This window comes from Tamandua tetradactyla, chromosome 14 (assembly GCF_023851605.1).
Source record: "Tamandua tetradactyla isolate mTamTet1 chromosome 14, mTamTet1.pri, whole genome shotgun sequence".
Classification (NCBI taxonomy): domain Eukaryota; kingdom Metazoa; phylum Chordata; class Mammalia; order Pilosa; family Myrmecophagidae; genus Tamandua; species Tamandua tetradactyla.
The window spans coordinates 70,579,464-70,600,567 of record NC_135340.1 but is presented as its reverse complement, the minus strand read 5'-3'; the positions used below and the strand labels follow the sequence as shown (position 1 = coordinate 70,600,567).

The 21,104-nt window shown below is 40.1% G+C and overlaps 2 protein-coding genes across 6 annotated transcripts in view; both read left to right on the top strand.

Annotated features, from left to right (window-relative positions):
- The window catches only part of DNAAF4 (dynein axonemal assembly factor 4), a 124,091-nt gene extending 112,297 nt beyond the window's left edge, over positions 1 to 11,794 (top strand). For 2 of the 5 annotated variants that reach the window (XR_013162414.1, XR_013162411.1), the window contains exons 10-11: positions 10,865 to 10,900; positions 11,611 to 11,794. The gene's annotated coding sequence lies outside the window, so the exon portion shown is untranslated. Of the gene's footprint in view, positions 1 to 10,172; positions 10,246 to 10,330; positions 10,438 to 10,864; positions 10,901 to 11,610 lie in introns of those variants that run through there. The other 3 variants (XR_013162412.1, XR_013162413.1, XM_077127982.1) reach the window with 3 other exon arrangements.
- Positions 1,056 to 5,685, top strand: LOC143656149 (uncharacterized). Its single transcript, XM_077127980.1, has 2 exons — positions 1,056 to 2,891; positions 3,663 to 5,685. Exons 1-2 carry the CDS (start codon positions 1,118 to 1,120, stop codon positions 4,487 to 4,489), a joined length of 2,601 nt encoding a protein of 866 aa, XP_076984095.1. The 5' UTR covers positions 1,056 to 1,117; the 3' UTR covers positions 4,490 to 5,685.
- Positions 11,795 to 21,104: the final 9,310 nt, after the last annotated feature.

Genomic DNA, 21,104 nt, shown 5'->3' with positions numbered 1-21,104 from the left:
TTCCTCCTCTGACTTATATAATTGGAAAAATAATAACCCTCCTTTTTCCGAGGCTCCCACTAGGCTGACTGGATTGGTGGAGTCCCTTATGTTCTCTCACCAGCCCACTTGGGATGATTGTCAACAACTCCTGGGGACTCTCTTCACCACGGAGGAGCGAGATCGGATCCTACTGGAAGCCAGGAAGCAAGTTCCTGGACAAGACGGGAGACCCACCCAACTCCAGCATGTCATCGACGATCGGTTCCCGCTGCGCCGCCCTAATTGGGACCCGAACACCTCTGAAGGTAGGGAGCATCTGTCCATCTATCGCCAGACTCTAGTAGCGGGTCTCCGAGCAGCTGCACGCCGGCCCACCAATTTGGCCAAGGTAAGAGAGGTTATTCAGGGAGCGGACGAATCGCCCTCAGTCTTTTTAGAAAAACTAATGGAAGCATACCGTAGGTATACTCCCTTTGATCCTCAATCGGAGGATCAAAGAGCCTCAGTGGCCATGGCCTTTATCGGCCAATCAGCTCCAGATATTAGACGCAAGCTGCAGCGCTTAGAGGGGTTGCAGGACCTAGCCTTGCGAGATTTAGTCAAAGAAGCTGAAAAAGTGTTTTATAAGAGAGAAACAGAGGAGGAAAAAGAACAAAGGAGAGAGAGAGAGAGAGAGGAAAAAGAGTTGGTAAGAGAGAAAAGGAGAACAAAAGAATTAACAAAGATCCTGGCCACAGTAGTTGAAAGAAACACTGAAGGTAGAGGACGAGCTGGAGAAAATCCCTCTGGTCGGCGTTATTGTACCCCTCTTAGTCCAGACCAGTGCGCCTACTGCAAAGAAACTGGGCACTGGGCCAAAAACTGTCCGAAAAAACGGAGGGGTACTAGGCCCCCAAATTGGCAACAACCGGCCACATTGGCTCTAGAAAGTGAGGACTAGGGGAGTCAGGGCTCGGCACCCCTCCCCGAGCTCAGGGTAAAATTTAATGTGGAGGGGGTACCAATTAATTTTGAAGTCGACACAGGAGCAGTAGTGTCGGCCCTCCAAGAACCTATAGGGCCACTCTCTACAAAAAGGTCCTTAGTGCGGGGAGCAAATGGCAGTCGCTACCGCGCCTGGACTACCAAAAGAACCATGGACCTGGGGAAGGGGAAGGTTCAACACTCCTTCCTAGTTATCCCTGAGTGCCCTGCCCCGCTTATGGGAAGAGACTTGTTAACTAAACTAAGGGCAAGAATCACCTTCAATCCTAAGGGGCCAAAGGTGGAATTTTTAAACCCGCTAGTAAGCCAACCTGTAATAACTGCCCTCACCTTGCCAGTCGAAGAAGAATATCAGCTGTACATAAAACCAGAACAGCTCCACAGTTCAATTCCTCAGGCCTGGCTTGAAGAATTCCCTAATTCCTGGGCAGAAGTTGCCGGGTTAGGGTTGGCAGTCAATCAGCCCCCAGTAGTAGTGACCCTAAAGCCCACCGCCTCTCCAATTCGGGTAAAACAATACTACTTAAGCAAGGAAGCCCGGGAAGGAATCAAGCCCCATATAGAGAAATTCCTTGGCTTGGGAGTACTTAAGCCCTGTCAATCAGCCTGGAACACTCCCTTATTGCCGGTCAAAAAGCCAGGGACTAGAGACTATAGACCGGTGCAAGACTTACGGGAAGTAAATAGCAGAGTGCAGGATATACATCCTACGGTGCCAAATCCCTATAACCTGCTCAGCACTCTCCATCCTGAAAAGACTTGGTATACTGTGCTTGATCTAAAAGATACTTTCTTCTGCCTGCCCTTGCATAAGGACAGTCAACCCTTGTTCGCTTTCGAGTGGATCGATCCAGAGACGGGATCCTCGAACCAACTGACTTGGACACGCTTGCCCCAGGGGTTCAAAAACTCCCCCACCATTTTTGACGAAGCTCTTCATAAAGACTTAAGCTCCTTCAGAATTCAGCATCCCAGAGTCACCTTGCTACAATATGTGGACGACTTACTGTTGGCAGCAGACACTAAGGAGGACTGTGAGTATGGAACCCGAAAACTGTTAAGTGAGCTAGCCACACTGGGGTACCGAGCCTCGGCCAAAAAGGCCCAAATCTGTAAAAGGGAAGTAATCTTCCTGGGATATACTCTTAAGAATGGAAAGCGATGGCTCACTGAGGCTAGAAAGAAAACTGTAACACAGATACCCCCGCCCACGACCCGAAAGCAGCTACGAGAGTTCTTAGGGACAGCGGGATTCTGCCGGTTGTGGATCCCAGGGTTTGCAGCCCTTGCTGCCCCATTATTCCCCTTGCTCAAAGGGAGCGCTGATTTCCAGTGGGGAATAGAACAGCAGGAAGCCTTCGACAGCATTAAGAAAGCGCTCCTGTCAGCTCCAGCTTTAACCCTCCCAGACGTGAATAAACCTTTCACGCTCTACATAGAAGAAAGGAGAGGCGTGGCTAGAGGGGTCCTAACACAGGCTTTAGGCCCCTGGAGGAGACCGGTGGCCTATCTGTCCAAGCGATTAGACTCAGTTGCCAGCGGATGGCCACGCTGTCTCAAGGCCATCGCGGCAGCTGCCCTCCTGGCAAAAGACGCAGACAAACTCACTCTAGGACAGAAGCTGACCATAATAGCCCCTCATGCCCTGGAGAGCATAATCCGCCAGCCTCCAGATAGATGGATGTCAAATGCCAGAATTACCCACTATCAGAGCATCCTCCTAGACAAAGACAGGGTGACTTTTGGGGCCCCATCAGCTTTAAACCCGGCTACCCTGCTCCCGGACGAGACCGCGGGACCTGTGCTGCACACTTGCCAAGAGATATTAGCTGAAGAGACCGGAATCCGCAGAGACTTAAAAGACCAACCATTACCTAACTCGGAGGTAACCTGGTTTTCGGATGGAAGCAGCTTTCTCCAACACGGTAAGAGGCGAGCGGGAGCGGCGGTAGTCAGTGGGACAAAAGTTATTTGGTCTTCTAGCCTCCCGGAGGGAACATCTGCCCAAAAAGCTGAACTAATTGCCCTCACAAAAGCTCTAGAATTAGCAAAAGAAAAACGAGCGACTATCTATACAGATAGCCGTTATGCCTTTGCTACTGCCCACGTACATGGGGCAATTTACCAACAAAGAGGGCTATTAACCTCAGCTGGTAAAGAAATCAAACACAAGGAGGAAATTCTTAAACTCCTGGCAGCAGTCATGTTTCCCAAAGAACTAGCCATTGTCCACTGTGCTAGCCACCAAAGAGGTTCAGACCCAATAACCATGGGTAATAAGCGAGCAGATGAAGAAGCAAAAGCGGCAGCATTAAGGGACCCTGTAAACTTGGTCCTAATAACCAAAGAAAACCAGCAACCCCCTGAAACACTATCTGAGGTTACACCCCAAGGAGAATCGGAAGCCCTAGCTTACATACAGCAGGTCCACCAGCTCACTCACCTGGGGACAGGGAAACTACAGCAGCTCCTTCAAGACCAGAGGGAATTGTACCCTCTGGCAGCCTCAAAAAGGAAAGAACTGGCAGATCGCGTAGCCAGAGAATGTCGGGCATGTCAAATTGTGAACGCCTACCCCACCAAAGCTCCTAACGGAAAAAGACTAAGGGGAACTCGACCTGGGCAGTTCTGGGAAGTCGACTTTACTGAAATTAAACCTGCAAAGTATGGACTTAAATACTTACTAGTTTTTATAGACACCTTTTCAGGATGGGTTGAAGCCTACCCAACTAAGAGAGAAACGGCCCAGGTCGTAGTCAAGAAGATTATGGAAGAAATTTTTCCCCGGTTCGGTCTACCAAAGGTAATAGGGTCAGATAACGGACCCGCATTTGTAGCCCAGGTAAGTCAGGGTGTGGCCAGGATATTGGGGATTGATTGGAAATTGCATTGCGCATACAGACCCCAAAGTTCAGGGCAGGTAGAAAGAATGAACAGGACAATTAAAGAGACCCTAACCAAATTAGCTATAGAGACTGGCTTGAAGGATTGGACCATGCTCCTGCCTTATGCCCTGTTCAGGGCCCGGAATACCCCCTCTGCTCTCATGTGTAATCTAACCCCTTATGAAATCTTGTATGGAGCGCCACCTCCAGTCAAAGACATATCCTCCATTCTAGAGATTAATAGTTCCCTCCATACCCCCTTGCTTGACAGGCTGCGAGCCTTGGAAAAAGCCCAGCGGTTCCTGTGGCGGCAGCTCTCCACCTCCTACCAGCCAGGAGATAACAGAACTCCGCATCAATATCAGGTGGGAGACTTCGTCTACGTCCGCCGCCACCAGGTACAGACTCTTGAACCTCGCTGGAAAGGACCGTATCAGGTACTCTTGACCACCCCCACCACAGTCAAGGTCGATGGCATCGCATCCTGGATCCATGCGTCTCATCTCAAACCTGCGCCTTCGCCCTCTGAGTCCCAATGGAAACTGGAAAGGACTGACAATCCTCTCAAGCTGCGGGTTCGTAGGGTTACTACTCCTTCTCCTCCTTCCCCTAGGGGAATCCAATTCCAACCCGCATAAGCCTTGGAAATGGACAATAACCAGATGGGATGATGGGAAGACTATAAAAACTTGGGAGGGAGCAGGGGAGCCTTCTTTTCTAGTGACCCCTTGTAATCTTACCACTCTGGGAAACGAGCCCTGCTGCGACCTGACCCCCATCTACCTATGTCCCGCATCCAATCAGGGAAAAAGTTACTGTAACAGCCCAGGACACTATTATTGTGCCTACTGGGGCTGTGAGACTTTAGCTTTAACATGGACAACCTTAGGCGACCCCTTCCTCAAAATAGGGTACCAGAAAACCTGTTCTAATCCTGGAAGCTGTGGGTCTGATGGATGGCCCGGGGCCCACCATGGAACACTCATGACCGGCGGTAGGCCTACAACAGATTTCTCACAAAACCCTTGTGCTAAAATTTGGCTTAATATCACTAACCCCTCAGATAATAGTTGGATAACTGGAAAAACCTGGGGAGCCAGATTATACGAAACCGGCACAGACAGGGGGAGGCTAATACTAATTAAAAAGGAAGAAATTCCCCAAAAAGCTATCAGGGTAGGCCCCAACCCTGTTCTGACTATGAAAAACCCAGGGCCTCGTGCGAAGCCTACGCCCCCAGGAAGGCCTAGCAATAGCTCCCTAATTCCCACTTCTTCCCCCCTTCCAACTCCCAATAGTACTTCTCCCTACAATCCAGAGACTCCTGGTGACCGATTATACAACCTAATTCTAGGAGCCTTTTCTGCCCTCAATCACTCCCGAGCTAATCTCACCCAGTCATGCTGGCTTTGCCTGTCAGCTTCGCCACCCTATTATGAAGGAATAGCTATAAATAAGTCATATACCATCCTCCCTAATGGCACGTCTTGCGACTGGGACAGCGACCATAAACTCACCCTGTCTGAAGTTACGGGACAAGGAACTTGTATAGGTAACCCTCCTCCCCACGTTAAAATCTTATGTGCCACCATTAATCAAACCCAAAATAATGATAAATTCCTTCAACCTCCCCCAGGTTTAAAGTGGGCATGTAACACTGGAATTACCCCTTGTGTATCTACAAAGGTTTTTAACAACTCTGTCAACTATTGTGTGTTGGTTTCTATATACCCCCGAATTCTCTATCATTCAGGGACAGAATTAGAAACTATACTATTAAGCCAAACCAGATACAGAAGGGAACCAATCTCAATAACCCTGGCAGTTCTTATGGGGGTAACTGCCGCTGCCAGTATAGGCACAGGGACTGCTGCCATTGTACATAGCAATCAGCAAACCAGTCAATTACAGGCCACGATAGATCAAGACTTAAATGAAATAGAAAGATCTGTCTCAGCCCTTCAGAACTCTCTAACCTCCCTTTCAGAAGTAGTTCTGCAAAATAGGCGAGGACTTGACTTACTTTTCCTTAAAGAGGGGGGACTATGTGCAGCTTTAAAAGAACAGTGCTGTTTCTATGCGGATCACTCGGGTGTTGTTAAAGAGTCCATGACAAAACTCAGAGAGCGCCTTCGTGAAAGACAAAAAGAACGAGAGGCGCAACAGGGGTGGTTTGAATCTTGGTTTACTAAGTCCCCCTGGTTGACAACGCTATTATCTGCTCTCGCTGGGCCTTTAATTGTGTTACTTTTAATAATAACTATAGGACCATATATTCTAAATAGAATTATACAGTTTTTACAAAGGCAGATTGGAAATGTCAAATTAATGCTCATCAGACAACAGTACTCAGTATTAAATAACCCAGAAAATCTCTAAGATTAGAGATATGTACAAAAAGGAGTGGGGAATGTAAAGAAGGGTTTTATAAAACTTAACAGTAGCTAACTTTTCTTATGTAAAGAAGGATTTTATAAAGAAAAGAGTTATGGGCCCCATCAGGCTAAAACAACCCGGGACTTCCCAGGGGCGGTTATCTGCTGCCTTTGTTATGCAAGGTTTTCTGCTGCCTTGGTTATGCAAGGTTGTAACTGCCGGAGAAAGTTTATCTAAGAATGCAACTGAGAAGGTTGAGTAAGGGAGTTTTGCACGAGACAGCTGCTTCTTGCAAGAAGCAGCTCCCATGACTCATGCGCGAAAAATGTTTGTTATCTGCTTCTTGCAAAATGTTCGTTATCTACTTCCTGCATAAAGCAGAACCTGTAACTAATGTTCAACCCTCAAACCCCACACCCTTATCCTGGCCCTCAAAAGGCTTCCCAAAACCCAGGTTCGGGGCTCTGTTCCTGCGTGTTCAGTGAGCCCCACGCATGTGTGGTAAATAAACCCCTTGCGTGTTGCGTGAGAGAACGTCTCTTGGAGTCCTCCTTTGCGCGGCAAAACTCTCAAATTCTTACAATGGGTACTAGAACTTACTGATTAATTTTTAACAAAATAGAATTTTTAAATAAAAGATCATGTTTATAAAACATTTTAGTTTGTATTTGTCTGAATAGTTGGCCTTGGTATAATCAATACTGATAGGTTTCTGCTTTTTTATGAACTGCACAAAAGCTTATTTAAAAAAATTTTTTTTTCTACCATCTATTGACCAGCCCAGTCTAGCAGAACAACTGCTTATAAAACCTTATTTTCTATTCTACTTAAAGGTAGTATTTCCCCAAAAAACATTGATCATATTTCATAACACTAACCCAGAAAATCAGGATTTAAAGGGATGATTTTGATTGCTGAATCGTTACATAAATAATCCTTTTTGCTTTCTGACATAATGGAGTAGGACAGGGAAATACCTGAAGTCTCTGAATTGTAATCCAGCTGTTTTGATCTCTGATAATGGTTGTACAGCTCTTATCTTCTCAGTTGTGATTGTAAAAACCTTGTGACTAGCCTTCATCTATACCTAATTATCCAGTTTTTCAACTTTAGTCTTGTAATCACTAAAGATTGCTCCTAATGTTAGTTAATGAAGGGTCTTGGGTCTTTGAGGAACTAACCCACCCCAAGTCCCAAATTATCTTGATGACTATCTTGATTATCTTGAGACTAGATTTAACCTAAGTGGGCCCATCTGACTTGCGCAGTAGCTTAGACTTTAACCTACAAGTCATCTATACCCTATTCTGCCATTTGCTTTCATACCCTCAGTGACTAAGCATGTAATCAATCTGAGCATGCTCCAACAATTAGATCACCTGTAATTATATCATCTCGGGCCACTGTGCCCATTATCCTAAGCCCTGCTCACCTTTTCTCTAATAAAACTACTTGAATTACGGCAGTTTGGGGAGACAGATTTTGGGCTTCCAAGCCCATTTGCTCTCCTACTACGTGCATAGTAACAAACTCATTGAAACCCCGGTGTCTCAGGCATTGGTTATTGAGCGCGTAGGGCAGAAGAATGCATGACTTTTGTCCAGTAACAGCACTATCTGGTGAAGATGAGTTTTCTAGTTAGATTATTTTCTAATACCTTCAAACAGAAACTAGAAAAAAATAAAGACTGCAAAGGGTGAGATGCTAATTTAGGATATTATGTTATGGTCATTGAATTGCACCACCATTTGGTTGAATCACTTTGTGATGATGCAAGCATGCATTAAGCACAATACAGCTTCTCTTTTTCATGTAGTAGTTGTCACAACTCACTAATTATATTTAGAGATCTTTAGTAAAATAAAATTGGGATAAGTTTTTATAGTATTGTTTTATCATCTGATATTGTCATTCAAATGGATCATAAAACAGCCCCATTCAGTGTTTTCATTGCAATTCCTTTTTGAATGAGTAAGAGGATGGCAGTACATCAATTTTGAAACTTTTACTTCTATAAAGCAACTTTTTGTAACTTCTCTAGCAGTTCAACCCAGTTGTCAGACTTTGTCAGAGACAAGATTGCATTTTCTTTTATTCAGCCCTGTTTTATTTTTTAAATTAAAGAAAAAATGTACTTAAGATAAAGATGGGCTTCCCTGTGGCAAAATACCAGTTTGACATTCAAAAAGGCTTTGAAAGCAAATTTAATTATTTCTGAAATTCTTTGACCCATACATCAAAAGGGAATTCTGTTTAACAAGAAAATTCTCTTAGATCTTTAAAAGCAAGCAAAAGGGAATTCTGTTTAACAAGAAATTCTCTTGGATCTTCAAGCAGCTGCTCAAAAACATTTCCAGGGGTGGGCCACGGTGGCTCAGCAGGCAAGAATGCTTGCCTGCCATGCCAGAGGAGCTGGGTTCGATTCCCGGTGCCTGCCCATGTTAAAAAAAAAACAAAAACATTTCCAGGAGCCACTCAAGCATCATTCTTATTCTGGTCTAACTTTTTTGAGCTGGCAGCCCCACTCCTTTATAAGGTCAATCAACCTGGTCTTTCCTCAGGCTCTCCAGATTACCATCCCAATCAATAAACAAAAGAGCTGTGTTCAAAAGCTGCTCTTGGGCGGGCCACAGTGACTCAACAGGCAAGAACGCTTGCCTGCTGTGTCCGAGGAAAGTCTTAAGTAATTATATGTCAGTATATTTGCCCCTATCCCCTAAATAAAATCTTTGTATAAATACAATAAACACTCATTTGTATTCAAGAAGTACTTGATTTCTTTTGATTTGAGCAATATTCTATGGTTTGTAAGGGCTTTTGTCTTGGGTTGAAGTGGTGATAGAGTTAAAATAGTGATATAGACATGTCCATTTCCTTTTTTGATAAAAACATGCTTCCCAAATAATATTGCCATTTAAAGCCTATGAATAAAAGATAAGAAAAATTTGGGTAGCCTTTTGATTTTTTTCCATAATGCCAATTTAATTATTTAATGAAATTTAATTTCTATTAAATGTAGCAGTCATAGAAATGTAAACTGGAGGAACCTTTACTCTCCCATTACTTTGTGGTTATCATACATAGATATGCCATGTGCACATTTGTTAAAGAAAACTTTTCAGATAAATGTAATTATGAAAAAAAAGTTAAATCACCATATTGTATTCAAAGGAAAGGCCCCTAGCTAGCCAATTTTAGCAATTTATGCTTTATAGGAATAAGAATTAGATAATCATTGTTGGATTAGATTAAAAGCAACGTTTCCTTGTAGGTCACTAGCCTCTTGACTGACAGTTACTTAAGAGAGTTGCTGGAGTAGATGTGTAACTAGCTTCCTCAAACCAGCCTTTATCTCATTTAAATGTATAAGCATTTTATCAGAAATATTCATTTCTTCCTTTCTTCCAAGAAAGAGCTGTGAATTACATCAAGAAAAAAGTTCTGTCCCATACCAAGTTTGATTAGTTTTCCTTTTACACATTTTAGCTCTTTACTGGCCTTGGTAAAGGTAATAATTCTAGTAAATAAATATTGTGCAATAGTTCAGTGGGAAGTAAAGACATATGTTTATATTAATATACCCTGTGCTGGTTCCCTAGCGAGTGGAGTACTTTCCAGGTCACATGTAGGCAAGAAGAGCAAAGAATTTTACATATTGCTTGGAGAAAAGATTAGTAGGTGATTTCCCGAAAATCCTGAGAGCAGAAGTGTCTTTGATTTCCTTATTAAGTTGATCTGACTCAGTCTTACTGCATAGAAATCTGATTGTGTGACTATCCATGTTTCACTACATGAGAACAGACCCATCTCTGAGGATCAAAAACACATTAAAAGCTCAGGAGTTTAAATAAAACAGAATGTCTATTTATTAATTCATAATCAGAAATTTAGTGAGAATGACCATTACCACTATAGGTTATATGACATCTCATTTTCTCCTTATAGGCAGATCAGTATGGGAAATTAAATTGTCGCTTGGCAAACATGAAATAGGAGCAAAGAATTAGTGTGATGAATGGTATGTTTCATGGCACCATGCATACAATTCTATACAAAAGGCTTCCTTTTTCCTATAATGCTTATATGATTCCCTTTGTTTCAAGCCTCGAGGCATACCAGTAACTATCATGTTCTAACAATGAAACAAGCTTACCAGCATCATCTCTTTGCCTTGTCCAGTCTTTGAAATGTATTTACCCTTTTAAAAATGTGAAATGACCTTCAGATCATCTTTCTAAAGGTATTATCTTTAAGGAACTATTTTGACAGGAACTATATATATATAAAATAATATATATTTATAATAAATAATAATATATAGTATATATATATAAAATATATACTAAAATATATTTTAGTATATTCTAAAAATATACTATTTTATTTAGTGTATCTCATATGGCAGAATGTAATACTTTATAGTTCATTCCCTAATGCTTCTTTTAGGTTGTTCTTATGTATCTTAGTTCTAGGTATAAGTTGTTGAATAAATCTGTGTTCAGCCTATCCTTGCTCTTGATTTTTTATACTTTGATCACATTTTCTGTTAGTTTTTTTAAATATTAAGTAAACATTACTCTATTAGTCATTTAATAAAAATTAAATATGTTTTATTTACCCTTTTTTTTCATGGGCAGGCACCAGGAATCAAACCCGGGTCTCCAGCATGGCAGGCGAGAACTCTGCCACTGCACCACCATTGCCTGCCCTATTTACCCTTTTTAATGACCTGAATAACCTGGTTTTTGGTAAATGAGCTAACAGGTGTAAACCGATCAGTATAGTACATTAACCCATACGGTAAAAAAAAACAACTAACTTTATTTTGTCAAACATATTAGTTTCTTAATGGGTGTAATGGTTAAGTTCATGTGTCAACTTGGCTAGGTTATGGTGTTGAGTGGTTTGGTTAAGCACTGGCTTGTTGTTACCTTGAGGGTATTTTATAGATGGATTTAAATCATTAGTCCATTGATTATATCTATGAATGATTCCATCTCCAGTCAACAAAGAAGACCTGCCTTCAGCAATGAGAGGACTATCCTCATCCACTCAGATGGAGACTAAAAACAAGAACTGAGGAGTTTTTTTTTTTACTTAAAAATTTTTTTTAAATACCAAAAAACACCAAACATTCTTATTTTGATCATTCCATTCTACATATATAATCAGTAATTCACAATATCATCACATAGTTGCATATTCATCATCATGATCATTTCTTGGAACATTTGCATCTATTCAGAAAAAGAAATAAAAAGAAAACAGAAAAAAATTCATACATACCATACCCCTTACCCCTCCCTTTCATTGATCACTAGCATTTCAAACTAAATTTATTTTAACATTTGTTCCCCCTGTTATTTATTTTTATTCCATATAGAACTGAGGATTTTATCAGTCAGAAGGAAGAATTTCTGTCTCTACTTCCACCGGTCAGGTTCTCCTGAGGATTTCAATGTCACTTTCATCAGAATTTCCATCTTGTGGCCTGTTCTGTGGAATTCGGATTTGCCAATCCCTACTGTTGTGAGCCAATTCCTATAATAAATTTCTTAATACTTACATATACATCTCGTTGGTTCTATTTCTCTGGAGAATTCTAATATAATGGGCTAAAACTATATTTCTGATACTCTTTTGATTTATAGCTAAAAGAGAGGAAAAGGACCTACATAGATAGGTAAAATATTGCTTGGAGAAGATAGACTTTCAGTTTTACTAGAACCTGGGAGCTGATGCTGTGTATCCAGTAATGATGCAACAAGAGGTGGAACTTCAGCTGTTCTGATAATTGTGTGAAGTAGGAAAACTTGCCTAAAGTATGTGACTTTTAAAAAAAATTAATGTTTTAATATTTCATAGAATAATTGAGTTTTCAACTTGTTTATCTGAAATGGAGGCTTTCTTTTGGAAGGATCCAATTAGCATAACTAGAGTGAAAGATTACTGCCAGAAACACCATGAAAATTTCGGGCAGTGGGATGAAAATAAGATTAGAAGGTTGAGTAAAGGTGTTCTGATTCTGATGGTGACACCAAAGCTAGAAGAAACCTGTAAAAATGAAAGAGAAAGAGGAGGATAAATAAGGATGAGCTTCCTTCTGCTTCTGATGGGGACTTTTGTCCTCCATAATGTCAAAAAATCATATTTAACAGTTATTGTATTATTTCATTCATGAAGTGTTCTTAATCATCAATAAGCCATACATTATTATTATTTTTTACATTATAGGGTAACAAATTCTAAAAATAAACTATTTTATTTAGTGTATCTCATATGGCAGAATTTAATACTTTACAGTTCATTCCCTAATGCTTCTTTTAGGTTGTTCTTATGTATCTTAGTTCTAAGTATAAGTTGTTGAATAAATCTGTGTTCAGCCTATCCTTGCTCTTGATTTTTTACACTTTGATCACATTTTCTGTTAGTTTTTTCAGATATTAAGGAAACATTACTCTATTAGTCATCTTCAGCTACATTTTCTCTTTAAAACATTACTATAGAGGGACACCTACACACTTGGGAATGGTTACACTTGTAATGAGTCCAAGTGTAGAGAAAAGGGCTTAAAAAATGTGTTCCCTCAGGATTCCAGAGACCTTTTCAGGAGGTCTGCAAGGTTCTTTCTTTTCCAACTACATATCATATATGAAACCAGATTTTCTTCATATTTTTCAACCAAAACAATATATTACAACAGATTGAATGCAGTAGCTGAGATTCTAGTTGTCTGTTATTAAGCCAGGCATTAAGGACATGTGCAAAAATGTAAAATAACACTCTTTCATTAATTTTTGTTCATTTAGAAAAATATAGGTGCTTTTCATTAAAATGTTACATGCATATCCAAGGACTGATTGTAATTTAAAAATAATAAATATTTCTAAAAATTTTTAATGTAAGCTCTTTGGGGCCCTCAGTGAGTTTTTAAGTAGGAAGTGCTTCTGACATCAAAAAGTCTTTAAACCACTGCTTTCAGTCATAAGAATATGATTTTCAACAGGAAAAGGAAAAATAAGTCTTTAGTGTTAAAAAAGTTATATTCAAAGTTCATTTATAAGTTTGCTGTTTAGTACTCAAAAGACAGAAGTCTCATGGATACAAACAATATAGCAAATCACCTAAATCTTCCACCTCCTCTGTCAATCTTCCTTTCACTTTGCTCTAATTGAAACTGTCTCTCCATGGAAAATACTGCTGCCCTGGAAGCCCTTTCAAGTGGTATCTGTTTTCTCTTCTATTCCCTCCCAAGTGCTGGGCCTAAAGGTGAGAGACATTTCCTCCTGGTTGATTCCACAACCAGTATTTCCTCACTGAAAACCCCCAGTTTTGAAATGCGGCGCCGTTAAACTCTACCAAAGGTAAGACCTCTTGTACGCCTCTGAATCGCTCTCATTCCTTGAGAATTTTATTATTTGGCCCATCATAGTTCTCAGTGATTTCATTATCCATGTATATGATAATTCCATTATATTGACCACTCACTTCCTTGAGTTTCTCATTTCCTCCAGTGACTGTGGTTTCTTTCCTGTCTCAATCTTCCACACCCACAGTAGTCTGCTAGACCTTGTTTTTACCTATAACTGCATTCTCTCCACAATCTCACTTTCAAACATCACTATAATCAAGCACCACTTCTTGTCTTTCCACCTCAGTTCTAGAACTCCAAGTCCCTCAGTTCTTTGACCCCATAGGGTCCAACAATCTATAGCTGCTACTGTCTTTTCACGTCCTCACTTTTCTCCTTATTCAGCTTAGTTTCCATCAGCCATTATTATAATCATTCCCTTGCATACATTCTCAAATTCCTTGTCCCTTTCTACCTTCTCAGTTTTTGGTAATTATATTGTAATCGAAAAGAACTTACACATATTTCTGCCAACACTTTTATCAGTCTACTTGCATCTGTTCCCATATACATTATTACCTCTCACTATTGTGGATGAACTATTTCTGTTCTTACACAGGCCATTGTGTACTGGATCCAACTGAAGCATATTGTTCCCTCTTCTACCTCATTACTTTTTTTTCTCTACTGGAGAATTCCCATCAGAATTAAAATATGCTATATTAATATCCCATCTTAAAAAAATAAGCTTTGACTCCACATCTTCCAACTATCACCCTATTTCTCTGTTCAGTGTACTGCAAAACTACTCAAAAGTAGTGTCTACTTCTATTCTTTCTTAAACCTATTCCAATAAAGTTCCCATCTCTACTAACAGGGAAACCCTTCTTGTTAACGAACATCACCAGTGACCTTTACATTGCCTAATTATGGGTCAGTTCTCAATCCATATGTTATCTCCCAGGATAATTCACACAGCTGGATCATTTTCTCCTCTTTTATTTGGCTTACAGGCATCATGATCTTCCTAATTTCCTCTTAACGCACTAGCTTTCCTTTTTGGTCTCATGTGCTTATTCCTGTTCATCCCACTGACCTCTTCAATTTTTGAGCTCTCTAGAGCTTAGTCCTCAGATTCCTTTTCTTTTCTTCTTTTTTTAAATGTTTTTGTTTTATTGTGAAATATATATACCAAAAAAAAAGCAATTTTCCAACTATACTCCACCAAACAGTTACAGAATAGATTTCATAATTTGATATTGGTTACCCTTCCACAGTTTTAGGTTTTTCCTTCTAGCTGCTCTAAAACACTGGAGACTGAAAGAAATATCAATATAGTGATTCAGTAGTCATACTTATTTGTTAAATCCCATATTCACTGTTATAACTCCTCCCCTTCCTTGGATCCTTCTACTACTCTGTAAGAATCTTTGGGCTATGTCCTTTCTAACTTTTTCATTTTAAAAAGGTGCGTTGATAACATAGGATGGGGGGTGGGATTAGTTGATATTCTTGGAAGGGCTGGTCCCTCTAGGTTTCAGGGCTTATCTAGCCTAGGAACCCTCTGGAGGTAATGGGTTTCAGGAAAGTAAACTTTGTGCATTAAACTTTATGAGCTCAGTTAGAGCCCTAAGTATTCTTTGGGGTTAATAGGCATGATGTTGGTTGGGGGTTGGCAAACCATGACAATTAGCAATATCTAGCTGAAGCTTGCATAAGTGTAGCCTCCTAGATAGCCTCTCCATTTGAACTTTTTAAGCGTCTGATATCTTGTTTTTTTTACCCTCATCCTGCCCCCCATTTTTCATTTTTTTTTTTTACCTACACTTTGTAGTCCTATCTGGCCTCATCACTTTAAGTAACATCTTTGTGCAGATTGTGTTCAAACTGATATTTTCAATTTGGGCTTCTCCTTTGAACTTCAGATTTATATATTCAACTGCCCCACAACAGCTTCACTTTCCCCAGATATTCTTCACTTTCCTCAGATGTCTGGTTCCTTATCAGAGATCTTCCTGACTAACCCACTAAAAGAACCCCTTGCCCAAGCACTCCCTCTAGCCCTATTTGATTCTTTTCCATACACTTTCCACCTGACATGTTTTATATGTATAGTCATGAACAAACATATACATATAAATATGTAAATGTTTACATAAATATGTATTTATAGATATGATTTTTGGTCTCTTTTCTCCTACTAGAATCTAAGCTCCACGAAAACAGGGTATTCTCTCGTGGGTAGAATAGTGCCTGGACTTTAAAATGTACTGAATAGATAGTTGTTAAAATCAATGAATGAATGAATGAACATGGGGGCATTCCAGACAACATGCCTGATTCAAAGATATTTATCCTTATAGTAGGTTGAATTATGTATTGCAGAAAGAAACATGTTCTTAATCTTTTTTTTTTTTTTTTTTGCATGGGCAGGCACCAGGAATCAAACCCGGGTCTTTGGCATGGCAGGTGAGAATTCTGCCACTGCGCCTCCGTCGCCGCCCCATGTTCTTACTCTTAATTCCATTCCTCTGAGACACAAACCTATTGTAAATAGGACATTTTTTTTTTAATTTTTAAATTGTTTTTTAAAAAATATAACAAAAAACATTCTTATGATCATTCAGTTCTACATATATAATCAGTAATTCACAATATCATCACATAGTTGCATATTCATCATCATGATCATTTCTTAGAACATTTGCATCAATTCAGAAAAAGAAATAAAAACAGGAAAAAGTTCATACATACCATACCCCTTACCCCTCCCTTTCACTGATCACTAGCATTTCAATCTAAATTTATTTTAACATTTGTTCCCCCTATTATTTTTATTCCATGATTTACTCGTCTGTTGATAAGGTAGATAAAAGGAGCATCAGACACAAGCTTTTCACAATCACACAGTCACATTGTGAAAGCTATATCATTATTCAATCATCTTCAAGAAACATGGCTACTGGAACACAGCTCTACATTTTCAGGCAGTTCCCTCCAACCCCTCCATTACATCTTGACTAACAAGGTGATATCTGCTTAATGCGTTAAGAATAACCTCCAGGATAACCTCTCGACTCTGTTTGGAATCTCTCAGCCATTGACACTTTATTTTGTCACACTTCACTCTTCCCCCTTTTGGTCGAGAAGTTTTTCTCAATTCCCTGATGCTGAGCCTCAGCTCATTCTAGGATTTCTGTCCCACGTTGCCAGGAAGGTCCACACCCCTGGGAGTCATGTCCCACATAGACAGGGGAGGGCAGTGAGTTTGCTTGTTGGGTTGGCTGGAGAGAGAGGCCACATCTGAGCAACAAAAGAGGTTTTCTTGGGGGTGACTCTTAGGCCTAATTTTAAGTAGGCTTGACCTATTTTTTGTGGGGCTAAGTTTCATATGAACAAACTCCACGACTGGGGGCTCAGCCTATTGCTTTGGTTGTCCCCACTGCTTGTGAGAATATCGAGAATTCAACTTGGGGAGGTTGAATTTTCCCCCTTTCTCACCATTCCCCCTAGGGGATTTTGCAAATACTTTTTTTTAAATAGGGCATTTTGAAGATGTTATTTTGGTTAAAGTGTGGCCCAGCTCGATGTGGGAGATGGCTCCTAGAGATGAGCCTGGCCCTGGCACTGTGGGATCAACAAAACCATCCTGACCAAAAAGGGTAAAAGAAATGTAATTAAAAAGTTACCAGGGGCGGGCCGCGGTGGCTCAGCGGGCAAAGTGCTTGCCTGCTATGCCGGAGGACCTCGGTTCGATTCCCGGCCCCAGCCCATGTAACAAAAAACGGAAAAACAAAATACAATAAAACAAGAAAATGTTTAAAGATGTTTCCCTTTCTTCCTTCCTTCCTTCCTTCTATCCTTCCTTCCTTCTCTCTGTCTTTCCTTTAAAAAAAAAAAAAAAAAAAAAAAAAAAAAAAAGTTACCAATGCCTGAGAGAGTTCAGAGTCAAGAGGCTACTCTGGAGATCACTCGTATGCGAGGTTCAGTTACACATTGCTACATATTATAGCTTGCCAACCCCCAACCAAAACCATTACAGCCAATCCTAAAGAATACCTAGGGCAATATATAAAATTCTACAAGGGTTCCATGCACTAGGGTAACTTTCCAGGAACCTACACCCTCCAGATGGATCCCTGAACCTAATAAGTCCTGAAACCCAGAGGGGCCAACCTCTCCAGAACATCAATTAGTTCCTTCCCCCTATTGCTTTTTATCAACAGCCCCTTCCATCATGAAAAAGTAAGAATGAGCATAGTCCAGATACCCTTAAAGAGTGGGAGAAAGATCAAAGGTGATGGTGGAGTTATATAGAGATGATAGGGTTTAACAAACACATGTGATTGCTGAATCATTAAATTGATATTTCTTTTAGTATCCAGTATCTTAGAGCAGCTAGACGTAAAAACTTAAAATTGTGGTGGTGTAGCCCATACCAAACTCTGAAATCTGTTCTATAACTAATTGTTGCATTGTGTTTTGAAATTTGCTTTTCTGTATATATGTTATTTTTCACAAAAAAGAAAAAAAGTTTAACAGAGAAGATAGGATTTAACAAATGAGTATGACTACTGAATCATTATATTGGTATTTCTTTTGGTCTCCAGTGTCTTGGTGCAGCTAGAAGAAAAAAATGAAAAATTGTGGAACTGTAACCCATAACAAACTTTAAAATTAAAGTTATAACTGCTCGTTGAAATGTACTTGGTAATATATTACTCTTTTTGTATATATGCTATATTTCACAATTTAAAAAAATGTTAAAAAAAAAAAAGTGTGGCCCAACTGAGTGAGGTTGGACCTTAATCCTATTACTGGAGGCTTTATAACGAGAAAGCCATGTGTAGAAGAACCTGGAAGAGAAAGGAGAAGATATCGCCATGTGATGGAAAAGCCAAACCCTAAAAATTGCTGGCCAGCCAGAATGATACTCTCCCTGTGAGAGAGCAAGCCTTCTAGCCCCTGAAACCGTAAGCCAATAAATACCTGTTGTTAAACCAATCTATTGTATGGTATATGTATAGCAGCATGGAAACAAACACATAGCTTATCTGAGAATTTTAGCAATAACAAAATAACAAAAATGGGCCTAACCTCCTGTGAAGGAATGTGAGATTTGGTTAGACTTGGAATTTGAGGCTAATATCTAGATTCTGTAGCTTAAAAACTAGAACTCACTTGTCACAAATTGGGTAACTGCAGTGAAGGGAGAAAATTGTTTAAATAGTTAATACAGGTAGAAAAGGCTGATAAACTCAAATTCTCTTGCATCATTCACTGGGAAATCTTGTGCAGTGTCTCAGTATTTGATATTTCTGAGGAAGTAAACTGTTTCGGTTTGCTAAAGCTGCTGAATGCAATATACTATAAATGGGTTGGCTTTTATAAAGGGGATTTATTAAGTTACCTGTTAGAATTCTAAGGCCATGAAAACATCCAAATTAAGGCACCAACAAGAGGATACCATCTCTCAAGAAAGGCTGATCTGTCCCAGGTTTCTCTGTCACATGAAAAGGCTCATGGCGATGTGTGCTGTCTTTCTCTCCTGGCTTCTAATTTTAAACAGCTCTCTTGGCCCCTGTGGGTCCTTTGACTTCCCCTTGGGCATTCTGCTTCTGCATCTTCAAACGTCTGTCTAGGCATCTGCTTTCATTATGGGTTCTGAACTCTCTCTCATTGTGAGTTTTTTTTTTTAACTTTTTTTTTTGTATAATGCAACATATATTCAAAGCGAAAAAAGTTTTCAAGCACTCGTCAACAAGTAATTACAGGACAGATCCCAGAGTTTGTCATAGAATACAATATCATCATCTCAGATTTTTCCTTCTAGCTGCTCCAGAACATTAGGAGTCTAGAAGAAATAAATATTTTTTTATCATCACAATCATTTTTTTCTTTTCTGTGAAAAATAACATACATACAAAAAAGCAATAAATTTGAAAGCACAGTGCAGCAATCAGTTGTAGAACAGATTTCAGAGTTTGATATGGGTTACAATTTCACAATTTTAGGTTTTTACTTCTAGCTCCCCTAAGATAGTAGAGACTAAAAAATATCAATATAGTGTTTCAGCAACATACTCATTTGTTAAACCATACCTTCTCTGTACAACTCCGTCACTTTTGATCTTTTTAGGCGTGTTTGGGTTATGCCCATTCTAATTTTTTCATATTAGAAGGGGCTGTCAATAATATGGGGTAAGGAGATGGAATTTAGCTGATGTTCTAGAAAGGCTGGCCCCTTTAGGTTTCAGGACTTATCTGATCCAGGGATCCATCTGGAGGTTGTAGGTTTCTGGAAAGTTATGCTAGTGCATGAAATCTTCACAGAATCTTATATATTGCCCTAAGTGTTCTTTAGGATTGGCTGGAATGGTTTTGGCTGGGGTTTGGCAAGCTATGATAGGTAGCAATATCGAACTGAACGTTGCATAAGCGTGACCTACAGAGTAACCTCTTGACTCTGTTTGAACTCTCTCAGGCACTGATAACTTTTTGTTACATTTCTTTTCCCCCTTTTGGTCAGGATGGCATTGTTGATCCCACGGTGCCAGGGCCAGACTCATATCTGGGAGTCATCTCCCATGAGGCCAGGGAGACTTTTACCCTGGATGTCAAATCCAACTGTGAGTTCTTTTAAGGACTCTAGTAAACTGAAACCCACCTTGAATGGACTGGGTCACACTTCCATGAAAATAATCTAATCAAAAGTTCCCACCTGTTCTAGTTTGCTAGCTGCCAGAATGCAACACACCAGAGATGGATTGGCTTTTAATAAAAGGGGATTTATTTCATTAGTTCTTCAGAGGAAAGGCAGCTAACTTTCATCTGAGGTTCTTTCTTACATGGGAAGGCACAGTAGGATGATCTCTACTGGCCTTCTCTCCAACCCTCTCGGTTCCAACAACTTTCCCCGGGGTGATTCCTTTCTGCATCTCCAAAGGCCTGGGCTGAGCTGCTTAGGCTGTGGTACATTGTGCTCTCTCATTTAAGCACCAGCCAATTAAGTCAAACATCATTCATTGCAGCAGGCACACCTCCTAGCCGACTGCAGGTATAATCAGCAACAGATGAGGTTTGTTCACACACCATTGGCTCCTGTCCACAGCAACAGAACTATGTGCTTTCACCTGGCCAAGTTGACACCTGAATCTGACTACCACACCATCCTACATGAGGAAGAACAAAGGAATGTTATTACTGCAGGATGTTGAAAATAGATGGTAATTAATATTTTTAAAATTCTAACGTGTGAGACTAAAGCAAAAAATGTTTATTGGGTACAAAATTTATATTTTGACTAGTGCATTTCCTAATATAGCTTAGGTAGAGAGCTTAATTGAATGCTATAAGTACATGGAACCTTGAGTAGGGCATGAGATTTTGTTGGTTTGTCCAGAGTGATGCCCCAATAAATCCCAGAGTGATTTGAACAGTGAACAAAAAAGAATTCGCAAAGTCCCCTTGGGGGAATGGTAAGAGAGGGGGAAAATTCAACCTCCCCAAGTTGAATTCTCGATATTC